Source organism: Dipodomys ordii, unplaced genomic scaffold (genome assembly GCF_000151885.1).
Source record: "Dipodomys ordii isolate 6190 unplaced genomic scaffold, Dord_2.0 Scaffold119, whole genome shotgun sequence".
NCBI lineage: Eukaryota > Metazoa > Chordata > Mammalia > Rodentia > Heteromyidae > Dipodomys > Dipodomys ordii.
The window spans coordinates 5448504-5474105 of NW_012267335.1; the positions used below are offsets into that span (position 1 = coordinate 5448504).

Here is a 25602-nt window from a genome sequence, read left to right on the forward strand (position 1 = left end):
AGGGAGGGAGGAAGGAAGGAAGGTAGGTAGGAAGGAAGGTAGGAAGGAAGGAAGGACTGTAGAGGAACTGGGTATGTGGCTTAGTGGTAGAGTGCTTGCCTAGCATGCATGAAGCCCTGGGTTCGATTTCTCAGTACCACATAAACAGAAAAAGCAGGAAGTGGCACTGTGGCTCAAGTAATAGAGTGCTAGCCTTGAGCAGAGAGGCTCAGGGACAGTGACCAGGCCCTGAGTTTAAGTTCCAGGACTGGCAATAAACAAACAAACAAATAAGAAATGTAGAGCCAGGCACTACTGGCTCATACCTGTAATCCCAGCTACTTAGCAGGCCAAGACCTGAGGATCATATTTCAAAGTCAGTCAGAGCAAGAAAGTATGTTAGACTTTTATCTTTAGTAAGTTACTCAGAAAAAGCCAAAAGTGACAACACACACACAAAAAAAGAAAAAGAAAAAGCCAAAAGTGGAACTGTGGCTCTAGTCGTAGAACACTACTACTCTTGAGCAAAAGAAGCTTAAGGACACAGCTCAGGCCTAAAGTTCAAGCCCATAACAGGCCAAAAAAAGAAGAAATGAAAAAATAAACAAGGTAACAATTTTACACAACCCTTAAAATTCTGTACAAAGCAAACTTAATACATGCAAATTGAGATCTGCAAGACAAAGGAGAAAGGTAGCCAATTTCAATTTAATTTTAAAACAGTTTAAAGGCTTATATAAAACAGTAATTCTAAACTTCAATTTACATGTAACTTTTTAGAAACAGAAGGAACCAAAGGTAGAACTTTCAAATATTTTCACTGAAACATTTTATTGCAAAATCAGGTAACATTTATACAGCTTCAAAGACCTTTACCTTAAAGAAAACAGCCCTACTTTGCCCTCTGCTATTTTAAGTACACAACAGCTTTGCTTCAAAATGACTGATAAAACTTATGATACATATCTGTACAGATTACTTCTACAGTCATCATCAACTACTTAAGTGAACACCTGAGTAATGGTAAACAAACTTACCAGTACTGAAGAGTCGAATCATGCACTCATGAAGCCATGGATGACTAGAATCAATGGCAAAGGCCCTCTTCACTGATTGTAACATCAAGAGAAACTTTTCTATAAAAATCAAAAGAAGATGACATAAGTTTCCCTCCTTTGGATTACTGAGACCATATAAATAGAAAAAGTAAATTTAGATACAATCACATAATTGAAGTAAACAACACCTAATTGAAACATGCAATCTTCATCCAATTAAGAACATTAGCTACTTCTTTTCTTTCTTAATTTCTTAAAGTACTGGGTTTGATTTCAAGATGTGTGCTCCCTGGGCAGGCATGCTACAACTCCAGCTATATCCCTACTCATTTGTTTTAGTTACTTTTCAGATAGGTGTTGTTGCCTGGGATTGGCCTGGTGAGCCTCCTACCTAGGCCTTCCACACAGGTGGAATTATATCAAGCTTGCTGCTTGAAATTAAGCCTAATATTTTGCTTAGGCTGTTCCCAAACTGTGTTTCATCCTACCTCTTTCAACAGAGCAGCTAGTTAGTTACAGGTGTGTACCATACCACCACATTCTTTTTTGGTTTGTTTTTGGGTTCGGTCGTGGGCCTGAACTCTGGGCTTGAGCGCTGGTCCCTCGTTCTTCAGCTCAAGGCTAGCACTCTTACCACTTGAGCCACAGCACCACTTCTGGCTTTTTTTTCCTGTTTATGTGGTGCTGAGGAATCCAAACCAGGGCCTCATGCCTAAAAGGCAAGCGCTCTACCACTGAGCCACCTTCCCAGCCCTCCACATTATTTTATATAGTATTTTTCATAACATCTCTCAAGAAAAAAGGTTTTACAAAATGTCGAAGCCTTATACAGCAATCAGTAATATTCAAAGTATTTCCATATAAACAAGAAAATTTAAAGCCAGTTCATTTCCTTTCTGCCTTTAATTAAAAACCTTGTTTAAAACGGTCCCCCTTCTATCACACTATTCCTCCTCTCCTGTCCATCTCTGACTCACCCAGGTTGAGTTGCTTCCAATGTCTCTCTATGCTTTCCCCATTACCATCCTCGATCTTTTAAAGCCTCCGTAGTATTTGCACTTGTTAAGTAGATACTTGCACTCTAAGTCTTCTTTATAATCACTTTTGTTCAGACATCCCTAACTTGGTACTCAATATTCTCCAATGACTGAAATATAAAACTCCAAGTTCTTAAAACAGTTCTGTTAATCCTTGTCCCCAACACTCAGGAAACTAAAAAGACCACTGTGCTATTTGTCATTAACCATTTCACATTACTATAGAAGAGACAAAGAGTGCAGAAACCAAATTGAGGTCAAACACAGCCAAGACAGAAACCTAACTACAGGCTTAGACTGTCCTTCCCTACCTTTTTTTGTTGGTGGTGGGGCTTGAACTCAGGACCCGAGCCATTGCTGAGCATTTTCCTCAAAGCTAGCACCCTTTGAGTCACTTCTGGTTTTGGTGGGTAACTGGAGTCTCACGGACGGGCAACAGTGGCTCATGCCTATAATCCTAGACACTCAGGAGGCTGAAATCTGAGGATCGCAGTTCAAAGCCAGCCCAAGCAGGAAAGTTGGTGAGACTCTTACCTCCAATTAACCACTAGAAAACCAGAGATGGCACTGTGGCTCAAGTAGTAGAGCATTAGCCTTGAGCTGACGAGTTGAGGGACCTAGACCAGGACCCAGGCCTAGACCTAGAGTTCAAGCCCCACGACTGACAAAAAAAAAAAAAAAACTAACAAACAAGAAAAACATCAGAATTACCCAGTCAGGTACTGGTGGCTCACACCTGTTATCCATACTCAGCGGGCTGAGATCTGATCGCAGTCCAAACCTAGCCCAGGCAAGAAACTCCATGAGACTCTTCTCTCTAACCTCCAGGAAACTGAAGTGGCACTGTGGTTCAAGTGAGCGGAAGAGGTCAGGGACAGTGCCCAGGCCCAGAGTTCAAGCCCGAGAGTCTCATGGACTTTCCTGCCTGGGCTGGCTTAGAACCACAATCCTCAGATCTCCGTGTCCTGAGTAGGTAGGATTACAGACATGAGCCACCAGCTCCAGGCTCTTCCCACTTCAAACAAAGCAACTTTTTAAAAAATCTTATTTCAGGGTTCAATTTAAGAAATACTTCAATTCTTCATTTACTTATTTATCTTTGAGACGTAGCCCAGGCTGGCCTCAGCTCACTGATCTTCCTTTCTTCCACATCCTAAATAGAATTACAAATGCCTAACACTACACACAATTCTAAAATATTTTTGGAAAGTGAGGTTCTCTAAGACTAGCAGTGGCTTACACCTATAAACCCAGCTATTCAAAAGGCCAAGACTGGGAGCATCAAGGTCAAGGCCAGCGTGGGCACGCATTGTCAAGCCCCTACCACACACTGGATATGGGCCATCAACAGCTGAGTGAGTGTGTGGGGTGGCTGCACATCGGAAGGCTAAACATGAGCAGAAGCGTGTCAAAGTCCATCTAGGCTGGCCACTGGCACAAACACACGACCTGTACAAAAAAGCCCTCAAAGGGGCTTTTGGTACATCTCAAATATTAGAGCTCCTCTAGCAAGCATGAAACCCTGAATTCCAACCTTAACACTTCCAAAAGAATGGACTTATAAGAAGTTTGAAAGTTACCGATTAAACTTATTTTCTAAGTTATACTTGTGGAAAATATATAGCACAATATATATGTAGCCACTCAAAATTCTATCAAGAGATAGTACCTTTCTCCCAGTTATTTCTGTCTTATATACATATGGAAATACACTTATTGTAATAAAGATTTGGTAGCTAGTGTCTTACTTTGAAATGGAATAACATAGTGACTTTCTCATGTTTGTGGTTTTTGTTATTTTTTTTTCCTAGATAGCCTCACTACATTGGTCCAGGCTGGCCTTAAGCTCCTTAGCTTGAAGCAATACTACTGCCTCAGTATTCTAAGTAGCTTGAATCTGAGGCATGAATTGCTATTAATTTCCCAAAAATTAATTCTGTTAGCCTTTTTTTTTTTTTTTTTGTCGGTCGTGGGGCTTGAACTCTGGGCCTGGGCGCTGTCCCTCAGCTCTTCAGCTCAAGGAGAGCGCTCTACCACTTGAGCTACAGCACCACTTCCGGTTTTCTGGTGGTTTATTGGAGATAGGAGTCTCACGGTCTCTCTTGCCCGGGCTGGCTTTGAACCGTGATCCTCAGATCTCAGACTCCTGAGTAGCTAGGATTACAGGCGTGAGCCACCAGCGCCCGGCCCAAAAATTAATTCTAGAAACTGCAAGCTTCTGTTCAGTCTTTTTTAACAATCAGTTCTTCTTCCTTTCACTATTTTGTTAAATGAACCACTTGGAATGCACCAATTCAGAACTATTTATATATAACCAGCATCTAAACCTGAAAAACAAGACTCTTGATTTAGCTTTTACTCGGCTTTAGCAATATATGTACCAAGATCAATTACAAAATCTTGAATTGCCTTAGTGGACATTCTTCCTTTTCATTTATCTATTCCATTAGAAAAAGGAACATGACCCTTCTTCTAGAATGAGCACAAAGATAAAGCTTTCAGTCTGTTTGTCATGCCAGTACAGGAGCTTTAACTCAGAGCCTGGGTAAAGTCCCTTAGCTTTTTCCTTCAAGACTCTACCACTGACCCTCACCTTCACTTCTAGCTTTTTTGCTGTTTAATTGGGCTAAGAGTGTCTCACAAACTTTTATTACCCAGGCAGTCTTCAAATAGCAATCCCCAGATGTGAACCTCCTCAGTAGCTAGGATAACAGGTGTGAGACACAGTGCCCGACTTATCCCTATAACAGTTAAAAGTTACTGAAGGCTGGACACTGGTGGTTCACACCTGTTATCATAGCTACTCAGGAGGCTAAGATCTGAGGATCACTATAAAATAAAGCCAGCCCAGGCAGGAAAGGCCGTGAAAGGCATATCTCCAATTAACTACCAGGAAACGGGAAGTGGAGCTGTGTGGCTCAAGTGGCAGAGCACTCACCTTGAGCTGAAGAGCTCAGGGACAGTGCCCAGGCCCAGGCCCAGAGTTCAAGCCCCACAACCGAACAAAAAAAAAAAAAGGTTACTGAAGAGCTGGACACTGGTTGTGCAGGTCTGTAATCCTATCAACTCAGGTGACTAAGATGTAAGGATCACTGTTCAAAGCCAGCCCAGGAGAGAAACTCCATAAGATTCTCATCTCCAATTAACCACCAGAATACCAGAAGTAAAGATGTGGCTCAAAGTAGTAGAGCACTAGCCTTGAGCAAAAGAGCTCTGGGACAGCATCCAGACCCAGACTTCAAGCCCCACAACCGAGGGGGAAAAAAAAAAAAGAAAAAAGTCATTGAAGTTTTATCCACAACAATATTATTTTTCATTAAAGCACATACAAGTTAATATCCAAATTTGATCATAACCCTGGTTATGTAAGTATATCTAAGGTTGGCTTTTAGGTCCCAGAAGAGGTAATTACATTGTTGTACTTTACCACAATTCTATATCTAACAGCTGTTTCTGTAAGGAAGTTGTATTAAGCATTTCAAAAAAAACTACAATGATGAGGCTGGATGACTATACCTAATAAAAATAATTATCAGCATTATATGGACCTGTTATTTCTTAAACACTTACCTTTCCTAAAGTAAATCTCAAAGGCAAAAAGATGAGTTTCTATCTTGTTCTTCACCAAGTTCTTCAAAGGTGTTAAAAACTTAATAGCTTCTTCTAATGGAGTTTCAACCTAACAAAAATAAAAGGTAGTATCTAAATAAAATTGATTCTTGAGGAATTGATTTATTCTACTAAAGATAACACTTTTGTTAGAGAAAAAAAATCACTTACCAGTCACCCAGAAATGCATTGCCATATTTTACCTTCCCATGATCTAAACAAAGGAGATTCTGAACAGTATAGTTCTTAAATGATTTTTAACCACAGATATTACATGATTTTGGAGAGAAACTACCCAACAAGACATGAAAAAAAGAGAACCGGTGAAAAATAATCATACAAACAGGTCAGAGCATGAAAAGGAAAAAAGATAGATGTGAAATACGACAAAAGGGGGTATTAAAGGAAAAACTGTAGAGAACATTACCAAATGAATGTTCTTTATAATCGAACACTATGAACTGAAATCAAGCTATTAAAAATAGTATCCTATCCATTCTATAGTACTTTGTTCTACTACAAATTCTACATTTCATCTTGGTTACAAGACTTTTATTCAAATACTATGCTCAGAAATGGCACTTAAGGGGCTGGGAAGATGGCTCAGTGGTAGAGTGCTTGCCTTGCATGCATGAGGCCCTGGGTTCGATTCCTCAGTACCCACCAAAAGCAGAAAAAGTCAGAAGTGGCGCTGTGGCTCAAGTGGTAGAGTGCTAGCATTGAGCTGAAGAGCTGAGGAACAGTGCCCAGGCCCAGTGTTCAGGCCCCACAACCGACCAAAAAAAAAAAAAAAAAAAAAAGAAAAGAAAAGCAATGGCACTTAAATGACCTATATTTGTAGAACTCTTTCCTTCCCATCCTTTAATAATTATAAAACTTCCTTATTAGTTATGTACCTATAATCCTAACTAGTATAATGTTTACTATACAATGGTGCTAGTGTTATACTCGTAGGTTGAATATTGAGACAAGACTATTCCTGCACACTGCACACCGTACTTATCAAAGTGATTCTGCATTCAATTGTCTCATCATGAAAGCAGTAACAATGTTTTCAATGTTTCTATCTCCAGAGTAGATGGAATTATAGTCATGTACCACCATTCCAAGTTGCTCTAGTAAAATACTAAAAAAATTTCTAACTTTTGCTTGCTTGCTATTATAATTCTTCCTTAAATAAGTGTTGTCAAGAAAGTGAGTTTTAATTTTTAGTTATTCATAAAACTAAAATTAAAGTCTAATATGCTTAACTATACTGCTTTGGTGTAATGAATTATACGATTATTTTCATACAGAGTAGGATGTCAAAAGTACATACATATATCTAAAGACTTTAAGATACTAGGTTCAAATTGAGAAGACCAGTAAGAAATACTGTAAACTCACATAGGTGATTAAGAGACACGTTGTTCTTGGTTTACAATAAGCTCAATTCAAATCAGATATAAAGACTTGCATGATACCAAATGTAAGATAAATGCTTTTGATGTATATCTTCTCTAGTCTTGTAAAGATTTACCTTAATTCTGTTTTATAAATGAGAAAACTATCAAAAAGAGGTTAGACCAAAGTGTCCAAGCAAACACAGTGGAAGCTTTACAACTGATTTCCAAATCTAGACCAAAGTAATTCAAAAGCCAAACTGTTTCCATTATACTATACCAGGATCACAACCATTTCAGGTTGTATGATTGGAAGCAATATAATGAAAGAGTGTTTAAAATGGAAGTAACACAGCTGGATGCTGGTGGCTCACACCTATAATCCAAGCTACTCAGAAAGCTGAGATCTGAGAATTGCAGTTCAAAGCCAGCCTGGGCAACAAAGTCTGTGAGACTCTTATCTCTAATTAACCACCAGAAAACCAGAAGCGGCATTGTGGCTCAAGGGCTAACAGCAATAGCCTTGAGCTGAAGAGCACAGGGACAGTACCCAGGCCTAGTGGTCAAGCCCCATGAATCACCACCCCCCACCAAGAAAAAAAAAAGACAATTGTGGGATATGAAATGTCACTCAATCAGACTAAATATGCTGTGAGATACCTTGGCCAGTTTCTCTGGAATAAGTTCTTCCTTTGGACCTCCAATTTCTTCATCATCATCATCTTTCTTCTTTTTCTGATTTCTCTGCTGCTTTTCTTTTTCTGCATTTTTTTTCTCTTCTTCTATTTGGGCTTTCTTTTGAGCTCGTCTTTGTTTATTACGTAGTTTCTTTAGCTCCTTGTCAGACATATTTGCTATAGGCAAAAAGTGTTCATGAAATTATAAGAAAGTTAATAAGATTAATAATTATCAACTACTATTTCTTAATATTCTAAACAACAATAAGATATTCCACAGCATGCAAATAAACGTGCCTGTCACCACCTAGAATTCTAATGGTTCGTATCAGGTAGCAAACAAACTAAGCCTTTATGAATTACATGTGTGCAAACAGCACAGCATCTAAGTTCCACCAGTAGTATTAAACTACCTGCAATTTTAGAGAAAAGCAAGGTGCTCCATGCAGTACTTCTGTGGTTCTGGACTGCACACTCTCTTAATTTGTACTTTTTTAATGTGTCCACTTTCATTCCTTTCTCTCTTATCACAGTCTTTACTGATATGCCTGCTTCTTTTTTATTAATTTTTAGTATAATGCTGAGGACTGAACTGAGGGCCTCAGAGGTATACCAGACACGTGCTCTACCACTGAGCCAAGTTACTACTCCCTCATCTCTTTTAGATTGTATACTCCTTGGTGGACAAAATCTGTATTACTGGGCTGGGAAGGTGGCTCAGTGGTAGAGCACTTGCCTTGCATGCTCGAGGCCCTGGGTTTGATTCCTCAGCACCACATAAGAAAAAGCCGGAAGTGGCACTGTGGCTCAAGTGGTAGAGTGCTAGCCTTGAGCTGAGGGACAGCGCCCAGGCCCAGAGTTCAGGCCCTACGACCAGACCCCCCAAAAAAAAAATCTGTATTACTCATCATCTCCATATTTTCAAGGCTAACACAGCAACAAAGCATACAGAACATAAGCACACATTTGTTGACAAAACAAATAAATAACTCTACAATAAATTAAATTTTTATATAAAAACTATCCTTAGCGATATAAAGTTGGGAGTATCTCAAAAGAAAAACTGGACATCAATGACAAATGTTATAATAAAAGAAAAGTTGTAAACTGTTTAAATTACAAGTAACAAATTGGAAAACGACTTGCTCATTTGTCAGTATTGAAAAATGTCATTCCAAAATACCTCACCAACTGTAGTGCTTCCAAAAGATGTTTAGAAATTCTTATCTTGAAGGTAAAGACTATTCCCCTCCTCAAATATGGACTACATTCTTAAGTGACTCGCTTGCTATAAAATAGAAAGTATTTAAAAATGAAAGTACAAGCTGAACACTGGTGGCTTGTACCTATCATCCTAGCTACTCAGAAGGCTGAGATCTAAGGCTTGTGGTTCAAAGCCAGCCCAGGCAGAAAAGTCCATGAGACCCTTATCTCCAATAAACTACTCAGAAAAAGCCGGAGTGGCGCTGTGGCTCAGGTGGTAGAGCACTCCAGAGGCCCTGAGTTCATAAAACCTAGTATTTGGCCAGACTAGGACTATAGATTTATCTGTGTTTTGTTTTTTTTTGATTACTCAGAGGAGAAAGTAGCTGCTATGCTAACAGGAGATCCAACCAAACTTTAGGAAAGACCCAAAGGACCAAGAACTGTGGGCTATAACAATAAGAGTACACCATCACAGAAGCAGCCCAAGTCAATTCTTTGAACACCTTTGTTGACAACTGTCCTCAAGTTCCTGAGTCATATAGCCAAAGGATTTAGAATTTCTGGCCCACAGAAACAGTTGAGAATCTTTGCTGTGTAAATGTGCTAAATTTTGAAGTTATTTGTTTTGTACTAGTTTGTCGAAAAATGGCTGATGACGGGGGAAAAAAACCAAGGCACTGTCAGGAAAACATCTCAAGAAGAAAAACAAGAAGTTTGCCTTTAAAATCTTTTAAGACTCAGAACTTAAGGACTGGGGACATGGCTCAATGGTAGAATGCTGGTTTAACAAGCATGAAGCTCAGAGTAGTTAAAACCCTAGTACTATCAAATAGACACACACACACAGAGAACTCAGAAAGATGGCACATCTGAGGACCAGTCTGCTTTGAAGGAAGGATTTCTAAAATTTTAATGGTATGATTCAAAGATGGTCTCAATCAAAAAATAAAACTTTTTATTTTTACTTTTGGTCTGTCAAGGGGTTTCAACTCTGGGCCTGGGTGCTGTCCCTCAAGGCAAGTGCTCTACAACTTGAGCCACAGTGCTACTTCCAGTTTTCTGGTAGTTTATTAGAGATAAGAGTCTCACAGATTTTCCAGCCTAGGATGGCTTTGAACTGTGATCCTCAGATCTCAGCCTCCTGGAAAGCTAGGATTACAGGCATGAGCCTCTGTCGCCTGGCTGTAACAATAAAATTTTTTAAGAAATTTAAAGATGTTGCTCCCTTAGCAAAACCTCAGTGTGCACTCTGATTCCAACAAAATTCACAAAAAGATATGATGCTCTTTTAGAGATAGTACAAAGGGCACGATTTTACTGGCAGAAAACAGAGAAAGTATGCAGACAAATGCACTTCCAAGGAAAATGAAGAGATGATTCAGAAGGTAGAATACAGAACTCAGACAGCAGAGCCAAGAGCTATAGAAAGTAACTCTAACATCTTAAGTGTACTCAAGTAACTTTTAATTTGTGCTCTACTGAACTGTGATATGAACCGTTTAGCAACCTCTGTGAACTTTTGTTGCTTGTATAAACACTTTATTCTGGGTGTATAATGGGTAAATAACTTGACTGTTCGCATCAATGGCTATACTGAGAAGCTGTACTCAAGGTGTCCCACCAGCACCTAGATTTGATTTATATCCTAACATTCTGATAACATTCTGGTCAGGTTAATAATGCTATATGGGATTAAACTTCTGATAAGTGTGGGAAGAGTGACTGTATTTTGTAAATACAGAACAATGCAAATAATTTGTAGCATGTAGTTAAAATGTCCATAAAAAATTCTTCAGTTTTCCTTCCTTGTACTTGGGGACTTCTTTCCAACCAATTAAGATGTAAAAAAAGTAACAGGATATGATAAAAGTACAAAACATTAAAAAGTATTATGGCTTTGTTCATGTTCTTTTGATGGCTAGTCATAATGAGGCAAGAAATTCTAGAAACCCTCTGGAAAGACTAGTAGCTAAAGCTTACTACCATCAGTCATGTGAGTGAGCCACTTAGGACATGGACCCTTCAGTCCCAGTAAGCCATCAGGAGACTGCAGGCTCAGTTCAAATCAACACTACAACTTTGTAAGAGACTGGTGTGGTGGCACAGACCTGTAGTACCAGCACAGGGGAAGCAGAAGCTTCAGGAGAATCCAGAGTTCAAAGCCAGCCTAAGCTATGTAGCACAGCCTGTTTCAAAAAAAAAACACACAACTGAGGATGTATGTCAGTGGCAGAGTGCTTGCCTACCATGCCAAAGGCTCTGGGTTGGATCTCCAGCAAAATAAAACCAGCAATATAAAACACTCCATGGAAGAATCTAAGCTAGAACCACTTAGATGCTTCTTAATCCCTGACCCACCAAAACAGTTGTTTTAAGATGCTAGATTTGGGGATGACTTATTATCCAGCAATATATAATATTCATATATCACCAACAAAAAAAATGTATGGGTTTTTTTTATGGTAAAGAATCCCTAAAAACACAAAATTACAAAGACAAAAAAATTGCATTTTAAAAGCAAGACCTTATTAATGTATGACCACATAAATGTTGACTTAAAACAAAACACAACAAAATTTTATGGGGGATGGGTTTAGGAGGTAGGCCTCACTGTTCCCTGGACTAGGCTCAAATTCGTGACCCCAAATAGCTGGGATTACAAGTATGCACTTTCAAGGCTGGCAATGCTAACTTCTGAAGGATTTGTAAATTGCAACCCTGCCACTTTACATACAGTGCATACACACTTAATGTTTTCCAACAGGATGTGAATTAAGAATACAGTTCCAGAATCTACATCTCTATGCCAGAATAAAACTAATCTCATCTCAATAATCTCATCTCAATACTAACCTTGTAGACTTTGTTTTTTCTGAGTATTTCCTAAACAATACAACAACTGTCTATATAGCATTTATATCACTGTAGTAGATTTAAGTCAGCTAGAAGAGGTTCCTGGAACCCATCCTGAGGACACTAAGCGACAACTAGTAGGAAAAAAAACAAGTACCACAGGGTTGAAAAGGGTTAAATTTGTACTGTCTTTTAATAGCTCAAGACAGTAAAAGACATAGTAAAAGTTTAAATCTACTGTGACTCCAAAGTCTTTAGCTCTTTGATTATGCTACAATACACAAAGGGTCAGCAAACTTCTGCAAGAGTGCATTTAGCTTTTTAAGCCAGAGATGGGTCTCTGCTGCAACTGAACAGCCTTAGCATAAATAATATAAACATGGGTTTTGTTTTATTCCAATAAAATTTCATTTGCCAAATCAAGACTGCTGTTTGGATTTGACTCAATGGACAGTGTTCCATGTGTGGTCCTTCTTTCCTTACCTCCTCTCCTTTTCTTTAAAAGGGAGGGGCCAGAGTTTCCTGGGAATCAAACTCAGGGCCTTGAATATACTAAGAAAGAACCACTGAGCTTCATCTTTAATCTTCAGTTTTTGGATTTGAGATAGTATCATATATTATGTTCTTCAGTTAGCTTAAATTTACTGTGATCAAGCTAGCCTCAAATTCTGTCTTTCCTGGTTCTAACTCCCCGGTACATGCACCATAACATCTGGCAGTGACCGTATTCTGTTACCTGACACTATTTTTGTTTTTTCTTTTAGTACTGATGATTGAACTCGAGCTTTATACTTGCTAGGTTGGAGCTGTACTGAACCATTCTTCTAGCCCTTCTAGCACTGGTTATTTTCCAGGTAGGGCATGCAGCCTAGGCCCAGGCCTAGCCACTGGCTGAGACGGAATCTGTTGCAAACCTTTTTTGTTTTTGGGTGGGGCAGGTTTCTGCCCAAGCTGCTACAATCACAGGCTTAGCTACCTCACTTGGCAACTTCCACTATCTTAAAATGATACTTGTCAGTTCAATACAGTAGTTGCCACAAGTCACAAAATACTTATACACACAATTACTTTATATCCTCCTGTATGAGAAACCACTTTCTGAGATATGTTTAGGGAAGGCTTCCATAAAATGCTGATCCAGCTATAAAACAGCATTTTTCTAATTTAATCCCAAGATGATTTTTCATGTTCAAACAAAATTAACCTATTTTACTAAATTAATCATAAGTTACTATTTTAAAAAAGAGTAACTAGTTTCACTAACAGTCAATAGACTAATTGCGTAATTACAATACGAAGTACTATAATTAGCTGTGTAAATTTTGTGTTTAATGCAAAAATTTATGAAATACCTAGTTTTACTTAAGAGGAATAACTAGTTCCAAATGAAATCTATGGGGTGGAGATGTAGCACACTGGCAGAGCACTTGACTGACATTCTGAAGGATATGAGTTTAATCCCCAGCACCACAGAAAACAAACTAAAAAACTAAATCCTTAATTGAATTTGAAAGTATAAAATATTTTTCTTCTGTTGGTCAGAAAAATTCACACAACATTCATCATTTCGTACCTCTACATAATATCTTCCCATAAAGATGAAAAACAAGAAACTCAGAGGGGGGGAACCCTCAAAACAGTATCTACATATACACACCAGAGTCAACAAGAAATCTGAATCTTATACCTGTGTCAGCCTCATGTTCTTTATTCTCATCTGTAAGAGGGTTGTCGTGAAGCTTCAAATAGATCTCTATAGCAATTCTTGCTGCCTTGAAGTAAAATGGATGCTGTCGAAGTACATCTTCTAGTTTTAATAAGTCCACATATGATCTAAGGGTAATCTTCCTCATACAGTATGTATGAAAGTCAAACTGGTCATCAGTGATTTCTATAAAATGCTAACAAAATTACCTTCTTATTATTACAATGAACTACAGCAATGTGTAAGAAAACTATAAAACTGAAAAGCTTGAAAATAATTGTACCATTGGCATGATAAATTTGTAAAAACACAAAACACTTTAAAATTAAAATTACAATTATTCCATACACTTTGCATATCAAATAAGCAAAACAGTTGGCGATTATATAGCACATTATATGACATACAGACACTGAATTGCTGAAAATACAGAAAAATACTTAAAACACATTTGTCTAAATCATACTTAAGAAAGTTATTCTGACAAACCAACCATAATCAAAATCTAAAATAGAGAAATACAGTACACACGATTGTGAGATTTTGTTATTTAGAAAAATTTATAAAGGATTAAAATATGTAGATTTTTGACTTTTCGAATCTATAAAGGAAATCAAGAAAATTTTATCAGAAAATGAACAGGATACAAAAACATTATAAAAAGGTTTTAAAGTTAGGCTCTTCAGGGTTAGACCACGCAACCCCACAGTAAACAGTATTCTAAGATCATTTAATGAAATCTTACATAGAACAGGCAGCTGCAATTCCAAAAAAGATTAAAAATCACTAAAAACATAGCCACAGGATTTTAATAAAGGCTAAAAAAACTCCTAAAAGAAAAAATTAACATTGGAAGTGTCTGAAAATATAGTATATCCACTGAAAAAATTGAGAAGTATAATAATGAGTTTAAAAATCACCTAATCTAGGTGTCTGTGGCTTATGCCTGTAATCCTAGCTTCTTTTTTCTTTTTGGTTCGTCGTGGGGCTTGAACTCTGGGCTTGAGGGCTGTCCCTGTGGTCTTCAGCTCAAGGCGAGCGCTCTACCACTGGAGCCACAGCACCACTTCCGTTTTCTAGTGGTTTCTTGGAGTTAAGAGTCTCACAGAGTTTCCTGCCCAGGCTGGCTTTGAACCATGATCCTCAGATCTCAGCCTCCTGAGTAGCTAGGATTATAGGCGTGAGCCACCAGGGCCCAGCTTCCTAGCTTCTTAAGAGTCTAAGGTCTGAGGATTACAATTCAAAGCCAGCCAGTCAGTAAATCCAATTAACCAGGCCAGAGCCAGAAGTGGGGATAGAAATGGGGATATGGCTCAAATGGTAAAGCACCAGCCTCAAGCAAAAAAGCTGAGGGACCATGCCTAGACACTGAACTGAGCTCAAGTCCCAGGACCAGCACAAAAAAACAAACCTCTACCACTACTAAGACAGACAAGGGCTGGGAAGGTGGCTCAGTGGTAGAGCGCTTGCCTTGCATGCTCAAGGCCCTGGGTTCAATTCCTCAGCACCACACAAGCAAAAAGAAAAAAGCCGGAAGCGGCGCTGTGGCTCAAGTGGTAGAGCGCTAGCCTTGAGCTGAAGAGCTGAGGGACAGCACCCAGGCCCAGAGTTCAGGCCCCATGACCGGACCCCCAAAAAAACAAAACAAAACCAAGACAGACAAGACAGACAGACAGACAGACACACAACCACCTAGTGTAAAAATAAAAAGGGGGGGAAATTATTTTCCCCACTTAATTTCTAATAGAATAAAACAAGAAATTCATATGTATAAGGTACTTACTCTCTCAATTTCATGACATTTTTTAAGTGCTTCACCAAATTTATTCATTGCTTTATATGCTTGGGCACATTCGGTCTGGAACCACATGCACTGCATCTCATTCAAATTCTCTACTGCCGATGCTCCTTCCTACGTGAAAATCATATTCAAGACCAGTTCTCACAAAATATATCATTCCACCACAGGAGCAAAGAAGGAAAAGATAGATAGATGGTCAACTAAATTCTTTCAAAAATGTTTAAAACTAACTATATGGAAAGGAGGAATTGATTAAATGTATGAAACTGTAATTCTCCTATACACCACTGAAAAATAATACTTCCAAACAGACATTTAAGCCAGGCACTGGTGGCTCATGCCTGTAATCCTAGCTACTCAAGGAGGCTGAAGGAGGCTGAGATCTGAGAATCCTGGTTCAAACCAGCCCAAGCAGGAAAAGTCCATGGTTCTTTTTTTTTTTTTTTGGGGGGGGGGGTGGGTTCAGTCGTGGGGCTTGAACTCTGAGCCTGGGAGCTATCTCTGAGCTCTTCAGCTCAAGGCGAACACTCTACCACTTGACCACAGCACCACTTCCGGTTTTCTGGTGGTTAACTGGAGGTAAGAGTCTCAGGAACTTTCCTGCCCAGGCTGACTTTGAACCACAATCCTCAGATCTCTACATCCTTAGTAGGTATGATTACAGGCATAAGCCACCTCCATGAGACTTATCTCCAATTAACCACCAGAAAACGGAAGGGCTGATTGTGGCTCAAAGTGTCCTAGAGCACTAGCCTTGAGCAAAAAAGAGCTCAGAGGCAGCTCTTAGCCCAGAGTTCAATCAAGGACCATAATTGGGGACAGGAGAAGAGAAAAAAAGAGGAGTAATTAGGTAATTTTAAAAATTTTTTTTAAATTTAAAAAATTTTAAAAAAAATCTAGGGGCTGGGAAGGTGGCTCAGTGGTAGAGCGCTTGCCTTGCATGCATGAGGCCCTGGGTTCAATTCCTCAGCACCACATAAGCAAAAAGAAAAAGGCCAGAAGTGGTGCTGTGGCTCAAGTGGTAGAGCGCTAGCCTTGAGCTGAAGAGCTGAGGGACAGCGTCCAGGCCCAGAAGAGTTCAGGCCCCAAGACAGGACCCCCCCCCCAAAAAAAAAAAAACTAGCACATAGAAACACATTCTAGGGGCTGGGAAGTTGGCTCAGTGATAAGAGTGCTTGCCTCACATGCATGAGGCCCTGGGTTTGATTCCTCAGCACCACATAAGCAGAAAAAAAAAGCCGGAAGTGGCACTGTGACTCAAGTGGTAGAATGCTAGCCATGACCTGAAGAACTGAGAGTCAGCAGGCAGGCCCAGAGCTCAGCCCCCACAACTGACAAAAAACAAACAGAAACCACCACATTCTATTTACTACTAGTTCCCGTAACTCCTATAATACAAGAGCATAGTGGCTCATGAATGTAATGCCACTCCTTGGAAAACGAAGATCAAGAGGATTGTGGTTTGAGGATATCTCCAGCAAAAATTAACAATACTGCCATCGCACAGCTACCTGTCATCCTAGCTACATAAGAAGCCACAGGTAAGAAAGGAGGTCTGACGCTAGTTACAAAAAACCTTACCTGAACAATAACTAAGATAAAGGAGAGCTGATGCTAGTTAGACAAACATGTAGAAACCTTACCTAAAAAACAGCTAATGCAAAAAAGCGCTGGGTATGGCTCATGTGGTAAAGCACTTGCACAGCAAGTATGGAGCCCTCAGTGCAAACCACAGTACCAAAGGAAAAAAAATGCACAACGAGGTAAAAAAAAATTTACACTAAAAATGACTTTAATGTTTTTCTAATATTAAATATATTTTCTAACATTAAAATATTAAAAGCTTTGAAAACAGAATAAACTAAAGCACCAATTGGTTCACATCCTGATTTTTCGTAAGAACAATGGCAGTACAAACCCTTGTAAACTTTGAGCACATTTCTTCAGCTTCTTTAATCAGATTGGCTTTTAGCATATATTTTGCACACTTGGAGTTAATAAATCGGTCTGCTGTATCCAAGGCCTGGGCTTCATCCATCCACCTTGCAGCTTCCTTAATATTCCCAGCATGCTTACAAGGTACAAATACAAAATAAACCAGTAAGTACACTAATTTTACTGTGTCAGCAATTTGTTTCCGGTTGATAAATTATTAAAATAACCAAATAAAAGATACCTTTGACTTGTAACATGCAAATTAATATAGAAAAGCAAAAAGTCATTCCTCTGTAAAGTTTTATACCTTCTGGCAATCTAGAAGGTAGGCTAACAATAAAGATTTGTATTAGTAGAAATATCTACTGTTATATTCCTATCTTAAATAATACTACCTGGCACAAAGGAAATACTAGAAAAAAAAAAAAAAAAGACCAAAGGAAAAAAGAATCTTTAAGTCAAGAATAACCTAATAAACTAATTAATAACCTAGTAACCTTATTAAGTCAAGAATGAGTGCCACTGGCTCATGCTTATAATCCTACTCAAGAGGCTAAATTCCAGGGTATCATGGTTTGAAACCAACCCAGACAAAAGAGCCAAGCAAGCATGAGGCCCTTAGTTCAAGCCACTACTAGCAAAACCAAATAGGTGATTGGCCAGTGTCTCACGCCTATCATCCTAACTACTCAGGTTCAAAACCAGCCCATGCAGGAAAGTCCATTAGACTCTTATCTTCCCATTATCTCCCCTACCCCAACCCAAAAGAGCCAGAGTGGAGGAGTTGTAAGTCATTTAGAGCACTAGCCTTGAGGTAAAAAAAAAGTTAAGGGACAGTACCCAGCCCCTGAGTTCAAGCCCCAGGTCTGGCACTCACAAAACACCAAATAAAAAACCTTCAATATGAACGTCACAAAAGGGAAATTGATACTCTAAGGTAATCAAGGAAACATTACTACTGGACATTCCCAGTGATCCCCATTTTAATTCATTTAACTGTTTGGCCTGGCCATGCCCCAAAACTAAAGGGTAAAAATTGGCTTTAAAAAGTGCTTGGGGGGCAGAGCTGGACACCAGTGGCTTATGCCTATAATCCTAGCTACTCAGGAGGCTGAGATGTGAGGATTGCAGTTCAAAGCCAGCCCCGGCAGGAAAGTCAGTGAGACTCTTAAAACCGTAAGTGGCGCTGTGGCTCAAGTGGTAGAGCACTGCCTTGACAGTACCCAGACCCAGAGTTCAAGCCCCACAACTGAAAAAAAAAAGGAGGTAGGGGAGACCTGGGGGACCATGCATCAGTGGTTCACACCTGTAATCCTAGCTACTCAAGAGGCTGAGATCTCAGGATTGCAGTTTGAAGTCAGCCTATGCAGAAAAGTAGAAAAGTGCCGGTGACACTCTTTTGTCTCCAACTAACCACCCCAAAACCAGAAGTGGTGCTATGGCTCAAAATGGTAGAATACTAGCCTTGAGCACAAAGAGACTCAGCAACAGCACCCAAGCCTTGAGTTCAAGCCCCACAACCAAACCAAAAATACAGTGCTGAGGGGTGAGCACGTGTGGCTCAAACCTGTTAATTCAAACTACAAGAGGCTGGGGTCTGAGGATCATGGTTTGACTCAACCCAGACAGAAAAGTCCAGGAGATTCATGTCCATGAAGTACTCAGAAAAATCAGGAAGTAAAGCTATGGTTCAAGTGGTATAACACTAGCTAGCCCCCAAACCCTGAGTTCAAGCCCAAAGACTGGCACAGGCATGTGCATGCATACATACACACACAAGAGCTGGGGAAAGTTAAGAGTTATAGAAGCATATTATATGCATATATATCACAATGTAGCCCTTTGTATAAGTATTTAAGCTAATAATTTTTTTAAGATTTAAAAATACAACAAACAAAAATGTAAGGCCTGGGAAGGTGGCTCAGTGGTAGAGCGCTTGCCTTGCATGCTTGAGGCCCTGGGTTCGATTCCTCAGCCCCACATAAGCAAAAAGAAAAAAGCCGGAAGTGGCGCTGTGGCTCAAGTGGTAGAGCGCTAGCCTTGAGCTGAAGAGCTGAGGGACAGCACCCAGGCCCAGAGTTCAGGCCCCACAACCGGACAAAAAAAAAAAAAAAGTAAAATAAATAAAAAGTGATGCCTGTGTTAAAAGTCTAACAATTCCGGAGGTTGAGGGCAGGAGGAATGTGAGTTCCATGCTAGCCAAATACAGAAAAAAGCTGTCTCAAAGCAAAACAAAAGTAACACTTGTAGAACACTTACTTGCCAATAAAACCTGAGGTTCAATCTTAACATAATCAAACAGACAGGTGCTTTCAAAATGTTAATGACATTATTGCCTGGTTAAATTATTAATTTCTAACCACTCCCTCAAAGATTTAATTACTTGCAAGAAGAGAATGGTCAAATTAAAGGAAATGATAGGACACATGAATGGTAGTACATTCCTACAATTCTAGCTACTTGGGAAAGTTGACTTCTAAGGTAAATTTCAAGTAAAATCAGTACCTCTCTTAAAAAGTAATCTAAAAAACAAAAAGGACCAGGACTATGGCTCAAGTGGTAGATTATTAGCCTAGCAAGAATGGGAACCTAAGCACAAACCTCAATACCTCCAAAGAACAGAGAATAAAGCTAAGCTAGGAGGGCAGGCTACATGCCTGGGAATTAAGGAGTCCAAAAAGATCATAATACACAGTATTCAGAAGAAAATCATCACTGTTTTTACTTTATCAAAAGTATCAGATACACTTGCAGTAAATAAAATTCCTTTGGCTAGGGACCAGTGGCTCACGCCTATAATCCTAGCTACTCAGGAGGCTGAGATCTGAGGATCACAGTTCAAAACCAGCCCAAGTCAGGAAAGTCCGTAAGACTCTTATTTCCAATAAACACCAGATAAACCAGAAGCCAGAAGTGTGCTGTAGCTCAAGTGGTAGAGCGCTCGCCTTGAGCTGATGAGCTGAAGGACAGCACCCAGGCTCAGAGTTCAAGCCCCACAACCAACAAAAAATAAATAAATAAAATTACATTTAGATTAGCTATATCCTTATTTACTCAAGCGAGGAATCAGTAGATATGTCTGACTACATGGGAATATATATACACACACACACACGTATATATATGTATGATTAGTGTCATGTGTGTAAGTCTTACACATACACATATGGTTAACCATGACCATTCTAAAATCATCACACTAACATGAATTTTATTCCATATTTTTGATTCTTTTTGTCATGTCATTTTACGTACATTTAAAATCTATAAAATACAAATGAGATGCAGGAGAGGGAGAGAGGTAGAGAGGGAGGAAAGGAGGGAGGGGTAGGGATGAGAGAAAGGGAGAGAGGAGACCGTAATATAATTTAAAGACTTTTACCTTGTAGATTTTAGCTTTAACAAGAAAGAGTTCTATCAATGTAGGTGTACTTTCAATAGCAGTATTTATGTATTCCAGAGCAATAGATGGCTGACCAATTTTGTCATAATGTTGTGCCAAGTAGTACTGGACCCAAAGTAATGTAGTTGGTGGTTCCTCCTTTCCATCATCTTTAAAATACATGGCACAGGGATGGAGAGAAAAGAAACCAAGATTACATATTGTGTAAATTTTTCAAAACCCAATGAATATAGTCCTTATATTTATAAGGAAAAGTAATTGGAAAATGCTGATCATCAAAGGAACACAATGATGATTAATCTATAAAACATGGCCAATCCCTTTCAAAAAGTACAATTAAATTTAGTCTGAGACCTAGAAACAAGGAGCAACTTAATAGTAATGTAAGCTTCAGGTCCCAAAAGTAGCTTCCCCACTGAAGGAACAAGAGATCCTCAGGAAAAACAACCAATTCTAGATCTTCTGAGGCAGTGTACTACAATGTACGAGAGAAATGCTATCAGCTTGTACCATGGCAGAAAGATGGAACCATTTGGTATTTAAATTACTGAGTACAATTAACTCTGAGTTCCTAATTTTTTGCTTTTTTGTGCCAGTCCTGGAGCTTAAATAAAAATTAGACCCAGGTACTAGTGACTCACACCTGTAATCCTAGCCACTCAGGAGGCTAAGATCTTAGGATATCGGTTCAATGCCATGGGTATCTCTAATTAACCACCAGAAAGCCAGAAGTGGTGCTGTGGCTCAAAGTGAGAGAACTTTAGTCTTGACTGAAAAAGCTCAGGGACAGCACCCAGGCCCCTGAGTTCAAGCGCCACAACTGACCAAAAATTATATATATATAATTTGTAATCTTTAAAGAATACGTCTACAGTTTGTGCTTTTATAGAATTTTTTTTTTGGGGGGGGGGGGGCTGGGAAGGCTCAGTGGTAGAGCGCTTGCCTTGCACGCATGAGGCCCTGGGTTCGATTCCTCAGCACCACATAAGCTAAAAGAAAAAAGCCGGAAGTGGCTCTGTGGCTCAAGTGGTAGAGCGCTAGCCTTGAGCTGAAGAGCTGAGGGACAGCGCCCAGGCCCAGAGTTCAGGCTCCATGACCAGACCCCTCCCCCCCCAAAAAAAGAGCTGAGGGACAGTGCACACAGGCCCAGAGTTCAAGCCCCATGATCAGTGCCCCCCCCAAAAAAAATTCTTTTTTTTGGGGTCTGGTCATGGAGCCTGAACTCTGGGCCTGGGCGCTGTCCCTCAGCTCTTCAGCTCAAGGCTAGCGCTCTACCACTTCCACTTCCGGCTTTTTTCTTTTAGCTTATGTGGTGCTGAGGAATCGAACCCAGGGCCTCAGGCATGCAAGGCAAGCGCTCTACCACTGAGCCAACTTCCCAGCCCCTCCCTCAGCTCTTTAAATCAAGGCAAGCGCTCTGCCACTTGAGCCATGGCACCACTTCCAGTTTATTTTGACTGTTTATTGGAGGTAAGATTTTCATAGGCTTTGCTGCCTGGGCTGGCTTTGAACCTGGATCCTCAAACCTCAGCTTCCTAAGTAGCTAGGATTACAGGTGTGAGCCACCAACGTCCTGCAGTTTTTAAAGAATGTTTTAAATTTTAGGCTTTAGGAGGAAAAAAAGTGTACTTATCATGTTCTTCCTATATAAATCCAGATTTATATATAAAACATATATAACATGAAATTCTCTTTTCAGATAGAAACACTAACTGCCAAGTGATAGAACAAAGTAATCTTGATTATTCCCTGTTATGTTTAGAACACAAAAATCAAACCAATCAAATGAACCAAAAAAAAATCACATCAAATTTCATCAAACTTGGAATTGGACCTATCCATTAAAAATTTCTACAAAAAAAAACAAAATTCTAGCCAGGCACCAGTGAGGCACTAGTGGCTCATGCCTGTAATACTAGCTACTCAGGAAACTGAAATCTGAGGATCGCAGTTCAAAGCCAGCCAGGGAAGGAAAGTCCGTGAGACTCTTATCTCAAATTAACCACCAGTAAACTGGAAGTGGTGCTATGGCTCAAGTGATAGAGTCCTAGCCTTGAGCTGAAGAGCTGGGGAACAATGCCCCAAGCCCAGAGTTCAAGCTCCATGAATAACAAAAAAAAATAATAATAATAATTAATTATAGGAAGGAAAAAAGAGGAACTTACAGCCATGTAAGTACGACAATTGTATAATGATTATGTTTTAAGTCTTTCAGACACACTGAAATATTCATAAATGAAATGATGTCTATTTTGGGATTTTCATCAGAATGTAAGAATAGAAGCTTCATGCCTTCGGATGAACTATGTCTAGGTATAATCAAAGCTTGTCAAGCTTGTATTTTCACTTTTAGTTTCATTCAAAATTGAGATACTTTATCCCAACTAGTTGCACTCTCAGTCAACTATTACACAATATGCAAATTAGTGAGTTTCCATCATATTGGGGGAAAAAGTATATATACAACGCTAATCGAACAATTAGCAATGACCCATTAACCCTTTCATAATGTATTAAAAAATTTCAGCATATTTTTAAGGTATAAACTATGAACACTTACCATTAGGGTTAAATAAACGACAGCTTTTCAGAGAAGTTTCATAACCTACAACTAATTCTTCTATGATCGCCACCTACAGTACAAAGACAGAAGCACATATTAATAGAGAAAAAATAGATGGTTACTATTTTTGTGCAAAATGTGTTTTTACACAAATGCCCCCTTATATAATTTTTTTGAGGTGCCAGTCCTGAAGCTTGAACTCATGGCCTGGAGGCACTGTCACTGAGCTTTTTTTTTTTTTTTTTTTTTGCTCAAGGCTGGTCTCTACTATTTAAGCCACAGTTCCATTTCTGGCTCTTTGGTGGCTAATTAGAGGTAAGTTTCTTTTGCAAATTTTCTGGCGCAGGTGGCTTTAAAGCATGATCCTCAGATCTGAGCTTCCTGAGTAGCCAGGATTACAGGTGTGAGTCACAAGAGCTCTCCTATAAAATTTTAATCTCTGGGCTGGGAAGGTGGCTCAGTGGTAGAGCGCTTGCCTTGCATGCATGAGGCCCTGGATTTGATTCCTCAGCACCACATAAGCACAAAAAGTTGGAAATGGTGCTATGGCTCAAGTGGTAGAGCACTAGCCTTGAGCTGAAGAGTTGAGGGACAGTGCCCAGGCCCAGAGTTCAGGCCCCACAAACGACCAAAGAAAAAAAAAATTAATCTGAGTAAGAAGTTTTAAATAATCATTTTGAAGATATACAGTAGGATATGACTTTCTAAAAACTTGTAAGTGAACTCCTTTTCCCTGTCAGAAAATAACGCATGCGCAGAGAAACAGATGGACATAGAACAAATGGTTTTAAGTGAAATAAGTCAAGTCAACCTCAGAGACACAAATGGCACATTTTGTGTCTCATGTGCAAGTTAGATCTAAATTACAGTGGGTCATGATACATTATATACGATTTTAGTAATTAACACACACTGAGACCAAAGGAGGATATTCTTAGGAAAGGAAAAAAAAGGTGCAGTGCTTATGTACATGTGATCACATAAACCAATATTCATGGAAATGAACTCCAGAAAATGGAAACAAAGTTTATTTTTCATTGCTGTTTTTCCTTTCTTTTTATCTTGTTTATCTGTCCTTAAGATGGTAAGGGTGTGGAGCACAGAAATGAAGGGACAATGGGTAAACAAATCAGCAGTGGTGCTCACTAGACACTAAGTTGAAAATGAACTATACAACTTGTGGGTGGGGATGGGAGTGAAAACCTGGGAGAGGACAAGGGAAATGTACTTTGCCTGACTTACGTAATTGTAACCGTTTTGCGCATCACCTTTATAATAATTATTTTAATTTTTTAAACAAAAGAATGCATCAGCAGAACCAAAACTTAGTAAGGGGTAAGACAGAATCAGTGTTGTAGATGATTTATATCTTAATTCATTTCCACCACAAACTATATAAATAACAACCGCAATTAATCATTTGTTCTTTAAGAATCAAGAATCTAAAAAAATGCTTTGTGAAAGGGCATTTTCTGTAAGTACATGGTAAGTCAATTCTCAATTTCACAATCAAGAGAATTAATAAAACTTAATCATTAAAGAGTAGGGTATCTGAAGTGTGGGAGAATATATATCTGGTCCACTTTTTTTAAAAAAAAAGTAATAAAAAGTAATTAACAGTGGTTGGGAAGGTGGCTCAGTGGTAGAGTGCTTGCCTTGCATGCATGAGGCCCTGGGTTCGATTCCTCAGCAACACATAAGCAGAAAAACCCAGAAGTGGTGCTGTGGCTCAAGTGGTAGAGCACTAGCCTTGAGCCAAAAAGCTGAGGGACAGCGTCCAGGCCCAGAGTTCAGGCCCCACAACTGGAAAAAAGCAAAAACAAAAACAACACCAAAAAAAAAAAAAAAAAACCAGTCCTGTTAGGGAACTGGACATGGGACAGGATCAGCGGAAAACTTCATTAACTACACTGATTCATTACAGCATAGAGCTGAAACCAAGGAAAGAATAGTAACAGTAAATTATCGAGGGCAGAAAGAAAAGAAATGGTGAAAAGGAAGAAAGAGGTATACATAGAGGCATTAAACTGCTTTCTAGGAAAACAGTATCAGATTTACAAAACATATACTACTGGACACAGATAATAAAAAACTAAACATACTGAGCAATGGAATAATAGAAAAGGAAAGAAAACATTATGTTTTGATTTTTACCTTTTCTTTGTCTTTGTATAGTGATCTCAAGGTATTGAAGACTGGTGGACAACCCTTGCTAAAATTCATCCTCAGAAACTTATCCAAACATTCCTTAAACTTCTCACCTTGGAGAGAAAAAAATCTGTTGGTTTACATTTATCCATACAATGATGCATATCATGAGACTTCAATATGCAATGCACATTTTTTAAAAATCAAGGAAAAGTGGATTGAGGTTTGAAGTCAGCCCAAGCACGA

The 25602-nt window shown here is 39.2% G+C and overlaps 1 protein-coding gene across 1 annotated transcript in view; it reads right to left on the reverse strand.

The window, feature by feature from the left end:
- The window catches only part of Naa15 (N(alpha)-acetyltransferase 15, NatA auxiliary subunit), a 56278-nt gene that overhangs the window by 6587 nt on the left and 24089 nt on the right, over positions 1-25602 (reverse strand). Inside the window, exons 8-16 of the mRNA XM_013029507.1 lie at positions 25363-25469; positions 23206-23278; positions 20625-20794; positions 17226-17378; positions 15290-15418; positions 13489-13702; positions 7726-7919; positions 5645-5753; positions 1017-1115 (exon numbers count right to left, since the gene is read on the reverse strand). Of these exons, the coding sequence (XP_012884961.1) occupies positions 1017-1115; positions 5645-5753; positions 7726-7919; positions 13489-13702; positions 15290-15418; positions 17226-17378; positions 20625-20794; positions 23206-23278; positions 25363-25469 (1248 nt within the window). The remainder of the gene's footprint in view (positions 1-1016; positions 1116-5644; positions 5754-7725; positions 7920-13488; positions 13703-15289; positions 15419-17225; positions 17379-20624; positions 20795-23205; positions 23279-25362; positions 25470-25602) is intronic.